Source organism: Myotis myotis, unplaced genomic scaffold (genome assembly GCF_014108235.1).
Source record: "Myotis myotis isolate mMyoMyo1 unplaced genomic scaffold, mMyoMyo1.p scaffold_m19_p_5, whole genome shotgun sequence".
In the NCBI taxonomy this organism is placed as follows: Eukaryota; Metazoa; Chordata; class Mammalia; order Chiroptera; family Vespertilionidae; genus Myotis; species Myotis myotis.
The window spans coordinates 59561049-59581047 of NW_023416357.1; the positions used below are offsets into that span (position 1 = coordinate 59561049).

Genomic DNA, 19999 nt, shown 5'->3' on the forward strand with positions numbered 1-19999 from the left:
TTTGCTTTTATAAAAATGTAAATTCTCTGTTTACCTCACTATTTCTGCAATTGATGTTATGTATTAGTTATAATATTTAGCTTCTCCATTTTGGACATGTTAAAGTATTTAGTTTTTTGTCCTTAATGTATTTTCCATAAATACTAAGGCAGTATTCACAGAAATTTTATTGTTTAAACTACTTGCCTCAGACTTTGAAGGCAGACACAGTAAATGTAAGAAAGAAAATAGATTGGCAGCCTGGTAAATGCAGGCATTAAGAAGGTGACTGTAATGCAGTCAAAGAAGTTTAAAACAAATAGTTTTTTTTCTGTTGTCCTAACCACTCCATAATACAAAATGGTTTTTAAATTCTTAACCCTATCATCCCCATCAGTGCTGCTTTAAGTTCCGTTCTCTGCATCTCCTACCTAATCCCCCATTTCCCCCCACACTTCGCCTGCTATTCCTAGATGCTGTTGAATCTCCTGATATTATTCTGACTGTTAAAATGTATTTGCCCTGCATCTTCACTTATTGAAATCAGACCCCATTCATTAACTTACAGAATATGGTTCCCTTTTCCTGTGAACCTACCAGAGTGCCTGAAACTGATCTGATCGGAAGGCCATGATAATTTGCATCACTCTCACAGACCTGTTTATTGTGCTTTCAGTGATTCATTTTCATGTTTTAAATCTTTCACACTGAAGGGTCTCTGAAACCAATGACTGCGTCGTATTCTTCCTTGTGCCTATTTTTGTCAGTTCAGGCTCATACTGAGCAAACAACATCTATATTTCAAAGAAGCCAGCTCATGCCTGTGCTGCAGACAAGATACTATTTACAGAGTATTTTGTATAATGTCTTTACATAGAAGGTACTCAGTGAATATTCATTGATTAATTGATCATTCATGAATCTATGCCTAGCTCCTCTGCTCTTGAGTATATGTAGGAAAGCAAGTTTGCTGATGATCGATGTGATGTAATATAGATTGTCTAGTTAAGGCTATATTCCCAGTGCCTTGCACAGGGCCTAATAAATATTTGTGTAGATTAAATATTTATAGGTTGGGTTCTTTGGTCAAGGCACAAAGCACATGAGCAAATACAGGTTGATTAGGCACATGAACATCTTATCTCCTTGGTTGAAATGGTTGGAACCACATTAGACTGTCTACCTCCTTAATGGTTTAAATTCTCGGTGTCTGTAATCTTTTTACTTCATCCTTTGAAATGTCTTTCAAATTGTTCCTTTTCCATCCTGTCACAATGACAGTGGTTTCCTTCATTCCCTGTGCTTCCTACACTGCCTATCGGGTCTTTGCCCCTGCTGTGTTCTTGCTCACCCTCCCTGTTGGCACTGGGTAATGTCTTCCTTGCTTCCAGACCTCAACCTGAGCATCATTTTCTCAGAGGAGCTTTTCTGGACCACCTCCTATTCCCTCCTACTTCTCCATCCCACCCCCACTTTTCAGAGAGCTGTCATAGGTCTCATAGCACCTCATGCCTCTTTTCAGGGTACCCTTTCCAACAACAATTTTGCATTTGTTCTTGTCATTACTCAAAACGTGCCTCTGTTTCCTCGTCAGACTGCAGACCATGTGAGGGCAGGAAATATCTGTTTCTGCTCACCATTGTATGCCCCTGTCTAGTCCAGGACCTGGCAGTAGTGGACTCAGTGTATATTTGTGGGATAGTTAGATATATGGGACCAGTGGCTGGCTGGATGGCTGGATTTCCACTGCTCCTTTCCTGTTACAGACTTAACCCAAATGGGTAGCAACACCTCCTGGTTTGTTTCCATTGACTTCCTCCCATTGCATCCTCATTGTTCATTCTCAGCTCCCTCCAAGTGTTCTTCCTAAAGGACTACCCTCAGCATTTCATGCCCCTCCCCCTTCAGTCACTAGTCATATCTACATTTTCATCTCTGGCTTTATTTCTTTCCCCGGCTTTATTCAGCCTACCCAGTTTCTTCCTTTCTCAGAACTCCCTGAAGTGTCACCTCTGTGCCTGTCACCACTCTGCCTCTGCCTCACCATGCTTGCTTCCATCTCTGGGTTTTGTTCAAACGGAGTTTTCAAATCTGGGGATCTTCCTGTTACCTTTGTTTATCTGATTCTTCCCCTCCTTCAGGGAGACTCAGCTTCTCTGCTCAGGGCCTCTCAGATGCTAAGAGAAGCCTAGGGTCACTTTATTTTTGGAGGTTTCCATTGTATCATTACTTTTTTTTTTTTAATATATTTTATTGATTTTTTACAGAGAGGAAGGGAGAGAGATAGAGAGTTAGAAACATCAATGAGAGAGAAACATCGATCAGCTGCCCCCTGCACATCTCCTACTGGGGATGTGCCCGCAACCCAGGTACATGCCCTTGACCGGAATCAAACCTGGGACCTTTCAGTCCGCAGGCCGACGCTCTATCCACCGAGCCAAACCGGTTTCGGCCCATTGTATCATTACTTAAATACTAGAGACCCGATGCACTAAAATCATGCAAGGGTAGGCCTTCCTTCCCCTGGCTGCCGAAACTGGCTTCCCTCTGGCACCCGGGATCTGGGCTTCCCTCTGGCCACAGGCAGGCACCTGGGATCTGGGCTTCCCTCGCAGCCCCGGCTTTGTCCAGAAGGACGGAAGGACGTCCGGTCTAACTAGTACATTATGCTTTTATTATAGATTTAAAAATACCAAAGCAGGAGTATAAAAGCAGGGAAGTACTCTACATGCTGGATATTCTCCTTTGGCCTCTGCAGAGGTACTGCTGGATATAAAAGGTCAAGTTTTCTTATAATGCCTACTAGGGGTCATTGACTATAGAAAGCTAATTATATAATGATAATTTAAGATCATTTAGTTTTGTTGTACTTAGGTTGAATGTGTATATAAGTTTCAGAAAAATAAGAAAATAAAGCAGATTTTAAAGCATTAAATTTACTTTTTCATTTATTAGGAATTTTCCAATTTGGCTTAAAGGAGGACAATATGCATGGAAGTGTAGTATTTATGTTTACAATGTAAAATGAACTGATGACAAGTAAAAACATGTCTGGAAAATGGGCATTTGCAATTTCTACAGCTACTAGGTTCATTATTATAAAAACCCCATTAACTACATGACAAGTACCTACCCCTGGGAGTTAAAATACAAAGAGAAGACAACCTTTGTAGAATCGTTCCTTTCCTTGAATTATGAATATTTGTCTTTCAGTGGAAGTTGGAAAATTACAGTGGGATAAACTTGTTTTGATAGCTTTTTAAAAAGCATAAATAAAGTCCTTAAAGGAAAAAATGACTCAATGCTCTGGAGCTATATTAGGAGGAATAGGCCCTTTATGAAAGGTTATTAGTCATGTAGCATAAGAGAATTCAACAGACCAAGTCAACCAACATGCACTGCATACCCAGTTCTTACGCCAGGTGATCTTTGGGAATGCAAACAAGAATAAATCAAGGCTTCAGCCCTTAAAACACAGGCCAATAGCAGGAGACAGACTAGCAAACAAGGAGCTTTGTTGTAATGCCAATTGTGAAACAGGGATGTTTATGACCTGCAGAGAAAAAAGGAAAGAGGGGTCCAAAGAATATTTTTGTATTTGATTTTATAGTTCCTCTTAGAAGTTCAAGGCAAAGGATGCAAACCTGCTATAATGTTTTCTTTATGAGTTGCAAGTCTGAGGGAAGTGAGTAGGTAATGGAATCACTGTGAGGGAGGTGGAGAGAAGCAGAATGATCCTGCCCTTCATCATAGTTAAATGTGTGACTTCATCATTAAACAGAAGTACTCCATGCCTGTTGTACCTCTTCTTTTAAAGAAAAAGTATCACTTGGCAGAAGTCACAATTATCTTCATTTTACCTAGAATTGAATTAGCTTTCCCACTCTTATTTCCCTCAAGATGGCTAGGCCTGCTGAACAGATTGATAAATATAGTTCCTTTCCAGTCAGCTGTGCTAAAGGAGAGGAACATAGGTGTGGCTAGTGACTGTTGACACAACAGTTCAGAAAATTGACAGTTTCCATATTTAGAGAAACTTAGTGAAAAGCATCAACCACTGGCTTAAGCTTAGGGAAGGTGAGTAGCATAGATTTTCAGCAACTCCCTGTTCAGAACAGTACACTTCCCTTCGCATAACTCCCTCCCCCCGCCCCATAACCAGGGAGCCAAGGAGGATCCCACCACTGTTACCCCTGCTGTGCCTTGGTCATCAGTTATATACCACTAGAGGCCAGGTGCACAATTTGAGGAGAGGGAGGGGAGAGGGCATGTACTCTGCTCTAGGAGAGTGTTCGACTCTGGTCATCCTCATCCTCTCCCTCATCCTCTCCCTCATCCTCTCCCTCATCTTCTCCCCCATCCTCTCCCCCATCCTCTCCCCCATCCTCTCCCTGCCCTTGACCAGAATCGAACCTGGGACCCTTCAGTCCTCAGGCCGATGCTCTATCCACTGAGCCAAACCAGTCAGGGCTCTTTAGAAGGAAGATAAAACAACCTCAAAAAGAATGATGTATATAATGGATTAGTTTCCAGAGCATTCGCAGATGCCATTTATGTTGCAAATCTTCCTGAATTGTTTTCAATTTTCAATTGAGGGGTTATTTTAAAGCAAATAGATGAACCTGGTGAAAGGGAGAAAGAGAGTGAGGAGGGAGTGTGGGAAAGAGAGGCTTTATAATGACTTCCATGTTAGGACAGCCTGGGACCCCTTTCTCCAACCTCATCTCCTTCCATCCTTTCTTTCACTTTATGGTTGGAACACATCATAATTCCCCAACTTGTACACTATTTCAAGCCTCTGGGGTCTTACTTGGACTGCTCTGTGTCCATTGAGAGTTCTTTTTCCCTCCTTTTGGTATGGATTCAAAACCCCTGCCTTTCTCCTTTCCTTCTTCTAGGGAAAAAGAAGAGAGGAGAAGAGCCCTGACTGGTTTGGTCAGTGGATAGGGCGTCAGCCTGCGGACTGAAGGGTCCCAGGTTCGATTCTGGTCAATGGCATGTACTCCAGGAGAGTCTTTCTAATTACCTTTTCCTGTCTGTGCCAGGTCCTCTCCTCTGGGCCCCAGCGCTATCCTGTGCTTATCTCTGTCATGGTTCTAGTCACATTGGATGGAAATAGTCACTCTCATCCTCTTTTCTAATTAGAGTGGTTCTCAACCTTCCTAATGCCGCGACCCTTTAATACAGTTCCTCATGTTGTGGTGACTCCAACCATAAAATTATTTTCGTTGCTACTTCATAACTGTAATTTTGCTACTTTTATTAATCGTCATGTAAATATCTGATATGCAGGATGTATTTTCATTGTTTGTGACCCACAGGTTGAGAACCACTGGAATAGAGGATCCAGAAATTGACCCAAGCCATTATACTCAATTAATATTTGCAAAGGAGGCAAGAGCATACAATGGAGTCAGAACAGCCTCTTTAATAAATTTGTGCACCAGTGGGGTCCCTCGGCCTGGCCTGTGGGATCGGGCCAAAACCGGCTCTCTAACATCCCCCGCGGGGTCCCAGATTGCAAGAGGGTGCAGGCCAGGCCAAGGGACCCCACCAGTGCATGGTCGGGGCCAGGGAGGGACGCGGGAGGTTGGCCAGCTGGGAAGGAACTGCGGGAGGGCTCCAGGGCATGTCCAGCCCATCTCGCTCAGTCCTGATTGGCCAGACCCCAGCAGCAAGCTAACCTACTAGTCAGAGCATCTGCCCCCTGGTGGTTAGTGCACGTCATAGTGACTGGTCAACCAGTCGACTCTCTGCCTCCTGGTGGTCAGTGCACATCATAGCAAGCGGTTGAGCAGCCTTAGCATATTATTAGCATATTACGCTTTGATTGGTTGAACAGCCGACCGGACACTTAGCATATTAGGCTTTTATTATATAGGATTATCAGTATGTTCCTTCTGGTTTCCTCTGAAATGAAACTGTGTGAAAGCTCTAAGACAGAGGTGTTCCCTCACCAAAATATTTTTTCTTCATCATTTGCTAGTACGCATTGGTGATTCCCAAAGAAGAGCCCTTGCCAGGAAAGCGGCTCCGATTTCAGCTACTTGGCATGGAGCATCTTGTCATCATCAGCCACAATGTGATTATAGTTTAAAAATGCAGATGGGATTCTGGGATGAATCAACTGAAGGATAAAATTCTTATGAAAAAGGGATGCTGTGTAAAACCCTAATTAGGCAGCATTTATAACACAGGTTTCAGTTCAGCGTTTCTTAAACTTAGTTTATTGCCACCAAAGGAAGAAGGTGATCCATGCAAAATTCAAAAGATATTTATAGAGCTCCCAGTATGTGCCAGATATTATTCTAAATGCTTAGGGTGCTAGCAGACATTCTTATAACAAGATTGCATTGTAGGTTAGGATAAACATCCAAAAAGTTGATGGGAATGGAACTTAGCTTAATGGTAAGGACAAGAGTAGAGCACTTTGGAGAATCCTCTTTTATAGTCACTTAGGAAGGGTTTAACATCAAATCTTCACTGTAACTATTTCTTCCAGAGCCTAATAAATATAAAAAAGGGACAACATATTTTTTAATTCACATGGTACGAGAAAGACTTAACAAAATATTTAACAAAAGAAAATCTGTACTTAAGTATCTTCAGTTCTGGTTTCAGAGAGGTAAATTTTTTAAACCTGAGTTCTTTGCTGCAGAAAATCATCTATGCTTTGATATAGTTTTCCTTTGCTCTAATCCTCTCATACTAGGATAAGGTTGAAACTACAAAGACCGCTGAGTCAATATAAGCTTGATATGCATGTACTAAAATTGCCTTGGGAAATACCAATTTGATTGTATCTTCTATCTGGATCAATTCAAAGAAAACTTGAAAAAAATAATTTTCCAATTGTTTTCTTCCTTTCAATATAACTCACATTCTTGTCAAAGAGGACTGAACACTTTCTGAACTTTTCTCTTGTTGGTCTGGCAAGAACCACGGTCCGTCCTGGAGATTTCCACCAGTTCTTTGGAGAATTTAAGTAATTTAACCCAGAGTGAGTATGTGAACATGTGTAGGGCTTCATGGATCCTTCATGGTTTTTCTGGATTGGATTTAAAATGTGCATGATATGCGTCAGTAGAATGGTATCTACCTATTTTCAAACAGGCACAAAGTCACTGTTGCCACCATGAGATGGTTCCACTGCTCTGGTTAGCTGACAAGAGAAGAGTTACCAGAGACCATACTGTACACAATGTGATATTTCTGTGGGTTACAACCAATTTGCAAATAGCCACAAAATAAGCAAAAGGATCATGTGGTCCATCTGTACACCTATTTGTGTCACCACATTGAGCAGTCTCTGTAAGGAAGATGGTCTGCAGGGATTCCTTAAGCCTGAACAATAAAAGGGCAGTGAGGATATTATCCAGTCAGGATCAGATCATAGCGCTCAGCACTAGCATCTGAATGGTACCTCTGGTTTCCCCAAACAGAAATTACTGGTTTCATGTGAACAGTTTTCCCATGTAATCGTATACAGATGGTTTTGTTTGTCCCGTATTGATTTAAATAGGCAGTTGGTGTTATTAACTACTGATTCCATAGAAACCACTGTATCTCTGTTGTCTCCCAAATGACTAAATCAAAATAAAGAGCACTCTTTTCTTAAATAACGTAAACAAGGTTTTACTGTTACTGTCTGCATTGAGAACTCAGCTTAAAATGGGTAATAATAGAATATAGTAGGAGTTCTTTACTAATAGGCACATTTGTTTTCATTCCTAGCACACAATCTTCTTTTGTCAGAAAAAAATGTGCTTTTTCAGGAGCAGTAAAGAGGCATCAGTGAGACCATGTCCCTCTCGATTCAGATTTGGCTGATGTGCCACAGCAGACAGCACCGGGAGCCTGGCTGTGTACACTCATAGGGTATGCCTCCCTTTCTGTGCAGCTGAGCATTATGCTAGCAGTTTGAACCTACAGTATTTTATAGACAGTCCCCTGGTACCGACCTCAACTACAGTGTCCTTCCCAGAGAGAGGAAAAGAGGGCTCATGATGATGATATATGGAAAACGGTGAAAGGCTGTGCTGGTAGTTTGGGGTGGATTATAGAAGCATCCTTTCTAGGACAGGGTATTCGAACGAAGGAACTACTCTGATGGGCAGTAAGGTGCTGTTTTTGTGTCTTCAGAATGTGTTAGAGAGAAACATTGATCTGATTTATGTATATGTTTTCCAATAGTTTACTTTGCAGAATCAAAATAATGACAGAATTAGATAGCTGTGGCTCTAGTCTGGCTTTTTGCAGTTCGTTGACAAGCTTTCATGACATGTTTTCAAGTGCTATTGGAAATTTCGAGGACTTGAACAAAAACTCATTAAATTTTATACATCTTTGATTCCTTTATTTCTCCCATTAATCAAGAAAACAACTAACATTGTGCCTAAGAACTGTCATTTTCTTTTCAAATATTAAAAGGTCTTGAAAATAGCCTTTTTAAAAAATTTATATTTATTGTTGAGAGTATTACAGCTGTCCCCCATTTTCCCCTCATTCCCCTCCCCTCACGCACACACACCTGGCTCTTGCCCCACTCCAGGCCTTCACCACACTGTTGTCTGTGTCCATGGATTATGCATACATACATACTGGTATAACTTCTTTGATTATTCTCTGCCCACCTCTCCCCCTTTTTTAATATCTGTCTTCCCATAGTGGAAAGAGAAGTGCTTTAGTGAACTGGGTTCATATTCCATTTCATCAGTTTCCAGAACTTTTTTAAATCACAAACAATTCATTTGTCTTCTCGAACTTAAGTTTTTCCATCATTAAAAGAGTGTCAATAATACCTATATGGCAGCGTTATCATGGGAAATAATTATGATGGAAATCTTCTAGATTGAAGTACGATGCACAACCAGGGTTCTCCCTCAAGGTATCATATGCTAAGTACCAATTGTATGTTTAAGTCATTTGAATCTTTTTATCTTGTTGAATGACAGAAGTTGTGGGGTCATATTTACCTAATCGGGGCATTGTTAAATATTGTTCCTAGTGTTCATCTTGCAAAAATGAAAAACACAACTGGTTACTTGCACATATTAGTGATGTCATGATTTTATTACTTTGAGAAATGTATCATTCCACTTAATATTGTTGCCTCAGGAGGTTTTAGTGTGTGTGTGTGTGTGTGTGTTTTGCATTCCCAGGGTTGGTGGTAGTTAACTATGTGGTAACACATTATTATAGTCTTAAATTCTTAAACCAACTGCTTACAGCATGGAATTTAAATGTAAAGCAACTATTCATGGTGACATGCTATAGAAATAAATCTGTTTTGATGAGCTCATAATAGTTTGGGAAAGGCTATTGCCCTATCCATTCTTCAAGTTACACATCCTATTAAAAAAAAATAGTTGTTCATTTACTTATGAAGAACCTTAAATGTTATTTAAAATATAGGATTTAGTCTCATAGTTACAAAAAACAGAGGTATAAAGGTGGAAAAACTCTCCAGAATCACAATTTAACTAGTTTAAAACTTGAAACTAATATTGAATAGCAACTGTAATTGAAAAATTTAAAAAAAAATTAGTAAGTAGCAAAAAAGATGTATAATTATCTGTAATAGTCATGAAGGCATAAACTCAAAGACTTTTATTCCTAACTCTGACACTACCTACCTGGGTGGCCTTAGGTAGATCAAAAACATTTCTGTGAATTTGTTCCCATTTCTGTAAAAAAAAAAAAAAAAAAAGTTGCAGTGCTTGTTAGACCATTCAGGGAACAATTGGGAGAAGAACATGAACAAAAAAGAGTTCTCCTCATACTCAGCCAGTCAGAGGGAGACAGAACTTGGCCCTGCAGCATCTTTAAGTGTAGGCTTCTCCAGTTGTGCCAGGTAAATGACTCTTTGGGGTGTATCTTTTTTTACATGGATCTTGAGCTCCTGGATCTTAAGCTGTCAACCTAATTCTAGAAACTAAACTATGGAACTAGAATACTCCAGATCAAAATTACTGGTACCTTTTACAGTTGCAGAAAAAAAGAATTAAATACCTTTAGCTAGTCCCTGTTCTATTGAACTGTGGTCTTCAGAGCTTTCAGCTGAAAGCTAATTATTGATTTGATCCACACTGTATTTTTAAATATATTCTATTTATTTTAGAGAGGAAGGGAGAGAGAGAGAGAGAGAGAGAGAGAGAGAGAGAGAGAGAGAGAGAGAGAGAGAATCATTGATCAGCTGCCTCCAACACCCCCCCACTGGGGATGGAGCCTGCAACCCGGGCATGTGCCCCGACTGGGAATCGAACTGTGACCTCCTGGTTCATAGGTCAGTGCTCAACCACTGAACCACACCAGCTGGGCCACACTGTATCTTTAATGTACTTATTTTTTTTAAAAAAAATTTCACTTTTTTTTTCTTTTAAGAGAATTATTCTTTATCTTGAAAAATGGCTCATGAGTAAAATCCTCAATCAGAATAGTAGTATAATGGTAAAGTGTGTCCCAGATTTCACGCAAGAAGTAATTTTGAGAGAAAACACAGATTTATAATTAAAAATTGTAAATTTTTTATTGATTCATAAAGTATACAGTATAGGGTTATGTATGGAATAGCATATTGGGTAAATGGCCTCCACGGCTTTGCTGACACATACACACTCTTTTGTAATTGCCTGAGCAGCCACATTTTCAAAGAATGGTCCGATGATGCCTCCAGCCCAAAATCTGCACCAAACAGTGACACGTTGTGGATGCATTTGTTTCTCAACAATCACTCGTGGATTTTCTGAACCCCAAATGCAACAATTTTGTCGATTAACCAAGCCATCAAGATGAAAATGAGCCTCATCGAAATTCAGCCACATTTATGCAAAACGGTCATGGAAAATTTCAACAAAAGATGCATATGTGCCAGCAAAGCTGTGGAGGCCATTTACCCGATGTGCTATGGCCATACATAACCCTATACTGTATACTTTATGAATCAATAAAAAATTTACAATTTTTAATTATAAACCTGTGTTTCTGTCAAAATTACTTCTTGCGTGAATTTTGGGACACACTTTATATGGTAGACCATTGATGCAATGCCTAATTTTGACTTTGCTCTCACAAAATAATTTTGCAGACTAGTTATTCTGCAGAGTAGCTCCTTTATCTCTTCTTATTATTCTTTTTCTCACCCAAGGATATGTTTTTGTTGATTTGAAAGAGACAGGGAGAGTTAGAGAGAGAGAAAGGAAGAATTGGAGAGAGACAGAAATATCAGTGTGAAAGAGAAACATAGATTGGTTGCCTCCTATACATGCCCCTACCAGAGATTGAACCTGCATCTTGGGTATGTGCCCTGACCAGGAATTGAGACCTTTTGATGTATAGACGATGCTCCAACCAACTGAGCCACACCGGTCAAGCTTTTTCTTTCTCTACTTTTTTCTTCTTTAAACTGATTTTAACATAACAGTAAAGAAACCATTGAAATCTGAACACATTCTCATTAATACAGAAGTTATAAACCAAGAAATACAAACTGTTTGAAGAATGACATTCCCATGTTATTCTGTCATTTTAAATTGCTTAGCTGATGATAAGAACAAGATTTATTATATGGATCGGATCAGTTTTCAATATAAGTAATAGTTTCCCTTGTTTTATGTGTGTAACCATTGTTTTGCTTAGTTGTTTTTTTCTTTTATCAAAAGAACCCACTTGCTGAATTTCATATTTCTGTTTATGACTATAACTTGTCTATTCCAAAAACAACTTGAGGAGGCTTATAATAAAATCAAAGATAAAATAAAACCAAAAAGTATTAGTCCAAATTTAAAACAACTTTTATTTGGTTTGCATTACATTGCAACCTTTGGATCCTTTCTTGTTAAAAATATATAGTTTGCTACTTTAAATTTATTTTTTATATTTGCCTTTAAGTCATTAATTGTTCACATTGTTTTGAATGATCTGTAATGCATTGTTAGTCAGACTACTGATGTCAGATCAGATCCCAGCTCCTGCACTTGTTAGTGTCAAAAGTAAACTAGGTGGATAGTAAAGTGGTAAGGCAGACTTCTTCAATGTTAACTATTGCAATAGGGAAGAGGTGTAAACTGAACTCAGCTTTGCTGACACAAAAGACAGGAGACCTTTTAAAGGCTGGGTGTGTTAAGAGATAGGGACTGAGGGGTGTTGGGGTAATTGGTCCACGTGACTTGGCACTTAACCAGAGGAATAACAAACTTCTCTTATCTTTATGAGAGGAAGCAGTGATGTAAGTTAGAACAGGCATTCCCTGGCTGAGAATCAGAGCAGAGTTACTTCCTTGAGTGTGAGAAGACAGTTCCAGGTGGTAGGAGCTTTAGATCTCAAAGAGACAGAGAAAAGATTAGTTGCCAACTTTCTTAAGTAACTGCACTAATAAGAAGGGTGTTCAGAAGCCTATCTGCCTATTGTCAGGTTTTGGTTAGAATAAACTAAAGTTACGTAACCTTGGTTTACCTCAGTTTCCTCATCTCTACAATGGGGATAATAACATTACCTATATCATAAGAATGTGTTTTAAGGAATAAAATAATTAATACATGTGAAGTGCTTAGAACAGTAGTGGCACATACTAAGCTCTCAATTAATGTTGTCTTTCTTAGGATCTTTACAATGGAGTTCATAATGCAGATTATCTGTCATATTGGATTGCTTTATTTATTAAATGATATAATACAAATAAAACATTGAGAACCATGCCTGGCACATTATAAGCATTCAATAACTGTTGGCTAGAAATAGTAATGGTAACAATAGCAGCTGTAGTAGTCACTAAGTATCTTCCGGTAGTGATTTACTCATGGCCAAGGATGAGCAAATAGAAAAGAATCTTGAGCTTATTATTTTTTTGTTAGAACAGAGTAGAAATATTTTGTAAATTAGTAATTCAGAGATTGGAAAATATTTATGAGCAATCTTGTACATGATTATGAGATCTTTGAGCATGATTTTGCCAGTATATTTCGTGGGTTTTAGATACACAGTTCACATCTCCTGTATTTATGTGGCATAATTTCCTTATTGTGAAACCTTCAATATTTCCTACTTAGCAAAATAAGAGTGAATTGAAATAATTATGAAGTCTTTTAAGAAATGAAACAGTTTTCTCAAATGAGAAAAAATGGCATATACCAAAGTAGAAATGAAGACTGAACCATATTTCTATAATTTTTCAAATTATAATGTACTTGCTTTATGTGTATTTGAACCTCCTTGAATCTCAACACAGAAATAAAATAAGAGGTACAATTCTACAGTCTTTTGATGCTAACCAGTAGGTTTAGAGAAACCCATATGATCTCTATTCATGTTGTGTAGTCTCTTGATCCAGCACTGTGCAGTGATAATCCATGAAGTATGAATTATTAAATGAGTTGTCTCTATTTGTATTTGGTATATTATCAACCATAGCACATACTTTACTGAATATGGATTTCCGTTAAGGAAGAAGAATGCATAGATCAAAAGAAGCTCATTCCCCTTAAATTGCAATTTTTACTACTAAAAATTCTTGATGTTAATATATTTGATAGCAGAAAAGTAGTCATTTAGATAAAAGACCAATAACTAGAAAAGAAAGAATAATTGAATTAATGTTGATTTCTTTAATAAACTACATAAAATGTTTAAAATAAAGAAGAACAACCAAATCCTATATAATAAAGAGGTAATATGCAAATTAACCCTCATATCCTCACAAGATGGCTACCTACGACCAGGCCAGCAGAGGGGTTAGTGAGGGACGACCAAATGACTGAACAAGCAGGCTGCATGGGGCGACCAGGCCAGTGGGGGGGGGGGAGGCAGTTGGGGGTGACCAGGCCAGTGGGGGGGGGGAGGCAGTTGGGGGTGACCAGGCTGGCAGAAGGGGTAGTGGGGGTGCCTAGTTCAGCAGGGCAGGCAGTAAAGGGGAACCAGGCTGGCGGGGGGGTGTAGTTAGGAGTGACCAGGTCGTCAGGGAGGGGCAGTTGGGGGCAACCTGGCCGATGGGGGGGGTGGGCAGTGAGGGGTGATTAGGCCAGCAGAGGGGCGGGCAGTTATGGGAGACCAGGCAGGCAGGCAGGTGAGCAATTAGGAGCCAGTGGTCCAGGATGTGAGAGGGATGTCTGACTACCGGCAGTCGGACATCCCCCGAAGGGTCTGGGATTGGAGAGGGTGCAGGCGGGGCTGAGGGGACCCCTCCCCGGTGCATGAATTTCATGCACCGGGCCTCTAGTATAATATATTTTAACACCAACTTTTACTCATTGTACTTTTCTAGTTAACATTTTGGACAATTGTAAAGTGAATAAGGAAATTAAATTCCTAATTTTTCAAATAGCAAATATGTTCAAAACCAATTTTCTAGCATTTTAAAATCAGATGCATTAATAAATTGTATCACTCTTCATATAAGCATCTAAAATGTTTCCTTTTTACTGTGCCATACTAGAAATATTGCTCATGGTAATTGGTTTTATAAATAGGATTTGAAGAGTCTTAGAAAAACTTTTAGACTACCTAAGTTCTAGCATTAGCCCCTTTATGAACCTGGCACCCAGTGTGTGGCAGGCAACTTCACCTGTCTGCTCTAGTAGTTCTTTCTCAGCCATATAACCTGTGCTTTGACTCGTTATTATTTCTTCTTGACTAGCAGCAATTTAATTTGAATTTTGTCTTTCTTTCCTTAACAGTCTGATACATACTTCTGCATGTCAATGCGTTTGCCAACGGATGAGGAAGCCTTCGTGAGTAAGTAATTGGATGGGGTAGTGGTTGGCATTTAAAGGGAGGGCAAGCTATTTGAAATCAGTGAAAGGTCCTCTTTGATGGTTATGAGCGTATTAATCTTTTACTGTCAGTTTCTAAAATGCATTTATCATGCCTAATGTGGAAACCAACTAGCGAGAGCCACTGAGATATAGGATTACAAACTGTATCTGGAGAGATGCATGAGTAATAGTAGTTAAGCAGTTGCATGCAGATGTCAATGGCTGCCAATACCATGTGGTCCCATTTGTATTGTATTGACTTTCTGTCTGTGGCTGGATGCTTAATTCTGCTTCACTCAACAGACTGTTTATTTACTTGCTGGGTCATGCTGTAAATCGAATGCACTTAGAATCAACATTGGAGAATGTAATATTTTACCTGTTAGACAGGTAAATGGGTAGGAAGGGAGGAAGGGAGGAAGGAAGAAGGGAGGAAAGGAGGAAGGAAGAAAGGAAGGGAGGGAGGAAGGGAGGGAGGGAGGGAGGGAGAGAGAGAGAGAGAGAGAGAGAGAGAGAGAGAGAGAGAGAGAGAGAGAAGGAGGAATGGTGGGAGGACGGAAGGAATGTTGTTCTTGTTGTCTGTATTACAGAATAAGAGGACTTGTAAATGACAAGCCCTTCCCTAACTGGATCTTCAAATGAAATAGGAAAATGACAAAGCGCCATCTGTTTTCATCTAGGTTGTTTTAATTTAGACCTGCCTTATGGCAGACTCTTAACTGTTTAGGGAAGAGGTATGATTGGCAAATTATTCATGGATTTGTTTTTTCCTCCTACTTCACTTTTCTGGTTTGAATTGTTGGTTTTGGATAGAAAGTGATGATAATGAGGGTTGTACTTCGGTCCCTTGAAACTAATCTTCAAGTGGGCTGTCTGAAGCAGCTATTATTTGGATTATACAATGTGTACAGTAGCCTTGGAGCCAGCGGAGGATGAGTTTCCATGAGGTGCTCCTAACAGGAATATGCACTGTAGACCTGTAAGGCCAGAGCAGTGTGCCTTTATTTTCCCCCCACATACGTTGGTGGTAATCACAACAGAAAATACACCTATAACAAACTCTCTAAACAGAATTTCCTCCATGGTTAATAGCTAAAGATGAAAATCAGACCTTGGGAAGTTGACAGAAGTTGACCATTGCCTGATTGCTGTTATTCTGTGTAATAATTAAACATCATCAAGAAAAAAGTTAGGACAGTGTTCCCAGATCCTGAACTTTTTAACTCTAGAGACAGAAAAGTAATTTAGATTCCTAATTGTAGTATGCTGAGCAACACCAAATGTGATTTAGGTATAACTAATTAAAATGTCAATATTAAAAATCTCCTCATTTCATAGCCACATGTTTGGCAGTCTGTGAGAAAATAATAATCTATAATAATAAAAGTGTAATATGCTAATTAGACCAGGCAGTGGAACAACCTTCTGGACGTCCTTCCGGACAACCTTCCAGACAAAGCCGCAGCTGCGAGGGCCGAGGTAGTCGCCATGGCTGTGAGGTCCAAGTCCCTTGCATGAATTTCGTGCATCAGGCCTCTAGTTACTCATAAAAAGAATTTTACGTGAAGGTTTTTTTCCTTACTAATTTTATGTTTTCTCTGTGCAAGTTCAGAGATAGTCTTGCTTCCTCCTGTTTCACACTTGCTTTGAACGAAGGCCACTCTGCACACCTGTATTAACATGAAGGTCATGTTTCACAACAGAACCACAGGTCTCACATTAATACTGGTTACTGGTTTGTTTCTGGAGGTTAGTAGTGGTACATGATTTCAGAGCTAAGGACTATAAATATATGTCCTGGAATATGTTTTTGCTCTCTTAATATAAATGTGTTTGCTTTTACATAATTTAAAATTGAAAAGTACAAGTGAATATATTCAGTCAAGAAAAATACTCACAGGAGACACATAAAGGGTTATTGTAGAACTAGGGTACTAAACATTTCTGCATCTTCTCAGGCAACTCTCTTCTAAGATTAAACTGTTCCCAGTTCTAAGGTCCTTAAAGGATCTTATACGATTAATAAGTCATTTTAGTATTTCTTCTCTTTATGGCTGGGAGGATTGTATGAATATTAAAGATTTTGTCCCTTTTTGTAAACATTTGTTTCATTTTCAATGTGAGTCCTTTAATGTACTACCCCCAGGTGATTTGTGATTACCATTATTTGCATAATCCAACAACCACAGAAATTTAGGTGGAGGCACCTAAAATAGAAAACCAAAGAGAAGTACCACAAATTACTTATATAAGGGATTAAGTTAAAAGAAATGTTGCATATATTATCTCATTAATTCTTAGGATGACCCTGAAGTTAGTCCCATTTCAGAGTTAGAGAAACAGAGACAGGAACATCAGCGTTCTTGATTTAGTTTGGTGTTAGGACAATAGTTTGTATGGAATCTGTGTTCATATAATCAGCCCACCACCAGCCCTTGTTTACCGATAGCCTGCCAGACACTGTATTTTTAAGCCATTTTACCAAAGAGGAAACAGAGTCAGAGAGGTTAAGGAACATCCCTCGCTTTTTGCTTGCTACCCTATGTGTATGCTATTTAAATCCTAACAGATTTGGGTGTGAAGAGAGTGGTACAGGGAAGAAAGAAAAGAAGTTATCAAGTGGATAGATGGAACTGAAATACAGTACTAGCACATCTCTGTCTTCCTCACATCAAATATAATTATTCTTTCATTCCCTTACCTTCACTCCCTACTGGGAACACACTGGTCAATTTTGCCCACAACTAAGTAAAACTCATGAAAGAAATAAGAGCCATCTTATGAAATAAAACCCAATACACATGAAATCTTAAAGATTTGCAAAAGGAAAAGGGCTTGCATGTTTAGATTGTATGTTGGGAGAGTGATCATACATAACTTTTCCTGACTCCCAAAGTGAAAGTTTGGTAGTGGTAACAAGGCTTTTTCATGAATGAAGCCTTTTTGTGGGTTGTCCTAAATTCTAGGTTGCAGGGTGCCATATCATTGGAAATGAAGACTTGTAAAGACCTATAATACTTTGTTTATTCATTTCTTAAGTCACTTTTTTCACTTTATACCTTCTGCTTTTATTATCTATGCCTTTAAAATTTTTGAATGCTAGCAGGACATGTGCCACGGGGTGTGTAGGGACTCAGTAATTGCTTAATACACGAGTGAACACTGAAAAAGTGTTTTGTTTGTTTGGCCATTTTCTAAGGCAACAACATATTGAATAGTAGCCAATTTACCTTTTTGCCTTAAATTATATTCTTTTGTGAATGTAAAGAAATATGTATTTTTTAAGAAAAGCCACTTGTTCATAAATTCTGCTGTGTGCCAGTTAACGGGGATGTGAGGTGTGACACAAATTCAAGGAAACCCCAGCCTGGCAGAATTCTGGAAGGCATGACTACGCATGTCAGAACATATGAAAAGGACTTTCTTCTTTTGCTTTTCAGATTTCTGGGGGGGGAATCACAAAAGGAAGAGTACAATTCAGATTGCTTATTAAGACTAAAACAGTCTCTTGATAGTGTTAAAAACCAAAGTTGCATTTGAAAAAAATCATAAATCGGGCTTTATGGTTGTGTGACTAATTAGGTAATTCATTATATCTACACTAATAAAAGAGAAATGTGCAAATTGACCATACCTTCGCAACACCCACCAGCCAATCAGGAGTGCATATGCAAATTAACCCAACAAAGATGGCGGGTTAATTTGCATATGCAGGCGACAAGCGCCAGGAGTGGGGCGGGATGCTTGTGTTGTTGCCATGGTGTCAATCCAGGCGTTCTGCACCGCCCCAGCTGCTCAGGGCCTCTGGGCAGAGTGGGAAGGCAGAAAGGTGGCTCTGGCCAGAGCGAAGGCGGTGCCAGCAGCCAGGGGAAAGAAGGCCCATTCTTGCACGAATCTTCGTGCATCAGGCCTCTAGTATAAACATACTTCTTAATTTTGAGAAAACACCATCATAGTTGTCATGGAACTTATATGTGCATTGCCTTCATATTTACATATGAGCATACACTGTATTTGATGTGTTCATTTGTCTGTGTTGAATTATTAAGTATGAATTAAAGTGGGTGTTTGAGGAAATACTAGAATGAAGATAAGTATAATTTGTACATTTTGAACAAAATCATAGCTCTCCCTAGAGCATTGCTTTTGTTTATTGTTTTACTAAAAAATTCCAGAATTGGGATGGGTGAAGGTCTGATAAATCTGCATTTGACCACTGAACTGTGAGGCTGTCTAAAAGGTGTTTTACAGACACTCAGAGGAATTGGCTCTGACAGCAGCCCATTCAGCCAAGAAATTTGACTGTCATCGCCATTCACTTGCTTTCCCTCACATGGATGACCAGTAAATAAATGTGTCTTTTCCTTAGTGAATGATGGCAAGTCCCTATCTATCAAAATGCACTATACAAATGAGATAGAAGCCATGGAATGTAGAAACAGATGAAATCAATTTAATGATTTGTTGCTTTTTGTTTTCTTGGGTTCCTCTCTTAAATGTAGAACAATTTCTGTTGCAGAATTGCACAGTTATACTTGAATATTTCCAAATGTGGCCTTTCTTAAACAAAGCACACGTTAAGATGCTGAGATACTTCAAAACCTGCAGGGACAACTTAATTTTGATCATGTTCATGGGTTAGTACATAGTGTGACTATAAAGATCAAGGTCTGACACAGTTATAATGCTCATATATCCTCATTTTATGGCTTTGACAGCAGTAAATAAAAGCGCACACGCACGTGTGTGTGTGTGTGTGTGTGTGTGTGTGTGTGTGTGTGTAAGTCCCCATCCCCATGTCACCTTTTTGCTTTCACCTAGGATTTTCCTCAACATGAATAATGTAGTCTCTGTCTCCCACATGACCATTGGGTACCTTCCAGCAGGCACCTTAGGAAGCTGTTCTAGTTCCATAGTTAAAGCTCCGTGGAGAGAGCTGAGATAGCACTAATAAGATATTCTATACTAGGGTCTCTGATGAATAGACAAAACCTAATTTGCTTGGTCATATCATGAAGGAGAAGCTGCTTCTTTGGACCTTGTTTCAAAGTATTTCTTAAATGTCCTCTATCCTTAGGTCACCCAAATGCCCATGTTTCCAACATGACCCTCAACAAAACTCAGGGTTTTCTCAAGTAATAAAAAGGGGAGGTGAGAGAAGTAGGAATTTTATTGTATTTTATATAGCTGAGATTTAGGAAAGTTTTTAATTAGATACATCTAGAGATTATCAAAACAGAACTGATGGATGTTAACTAGACTTATTCTGGTGA

General features: G+C 39.2%; 1 protein-coding gene across 16 annotated transcripts in view; it reads left to right on the top strand.

Moving 5' to 3' along the window:
* Positions 1-19999, top strand: part of PAM (peptidylglycine alpha-amidating monooxygenase) — a 275521-nt gene that overhangs the window by 139257 nt on the left and 116265 nt on the right. For all 16 annotated transcript variants that reach the window (XM_036307891.1, XM_036307902.1, XM_036307892.1 and 13 more), the window contains exon 5: positions 14649-14706. In XM_036307891.1, coding sequence (XP_036163784.1) covers positions 14649-14706 — 58 coding nt within the window. The remainder of the gene's footprint in view (positions 1-14648; positions 14707-19999) is intronic.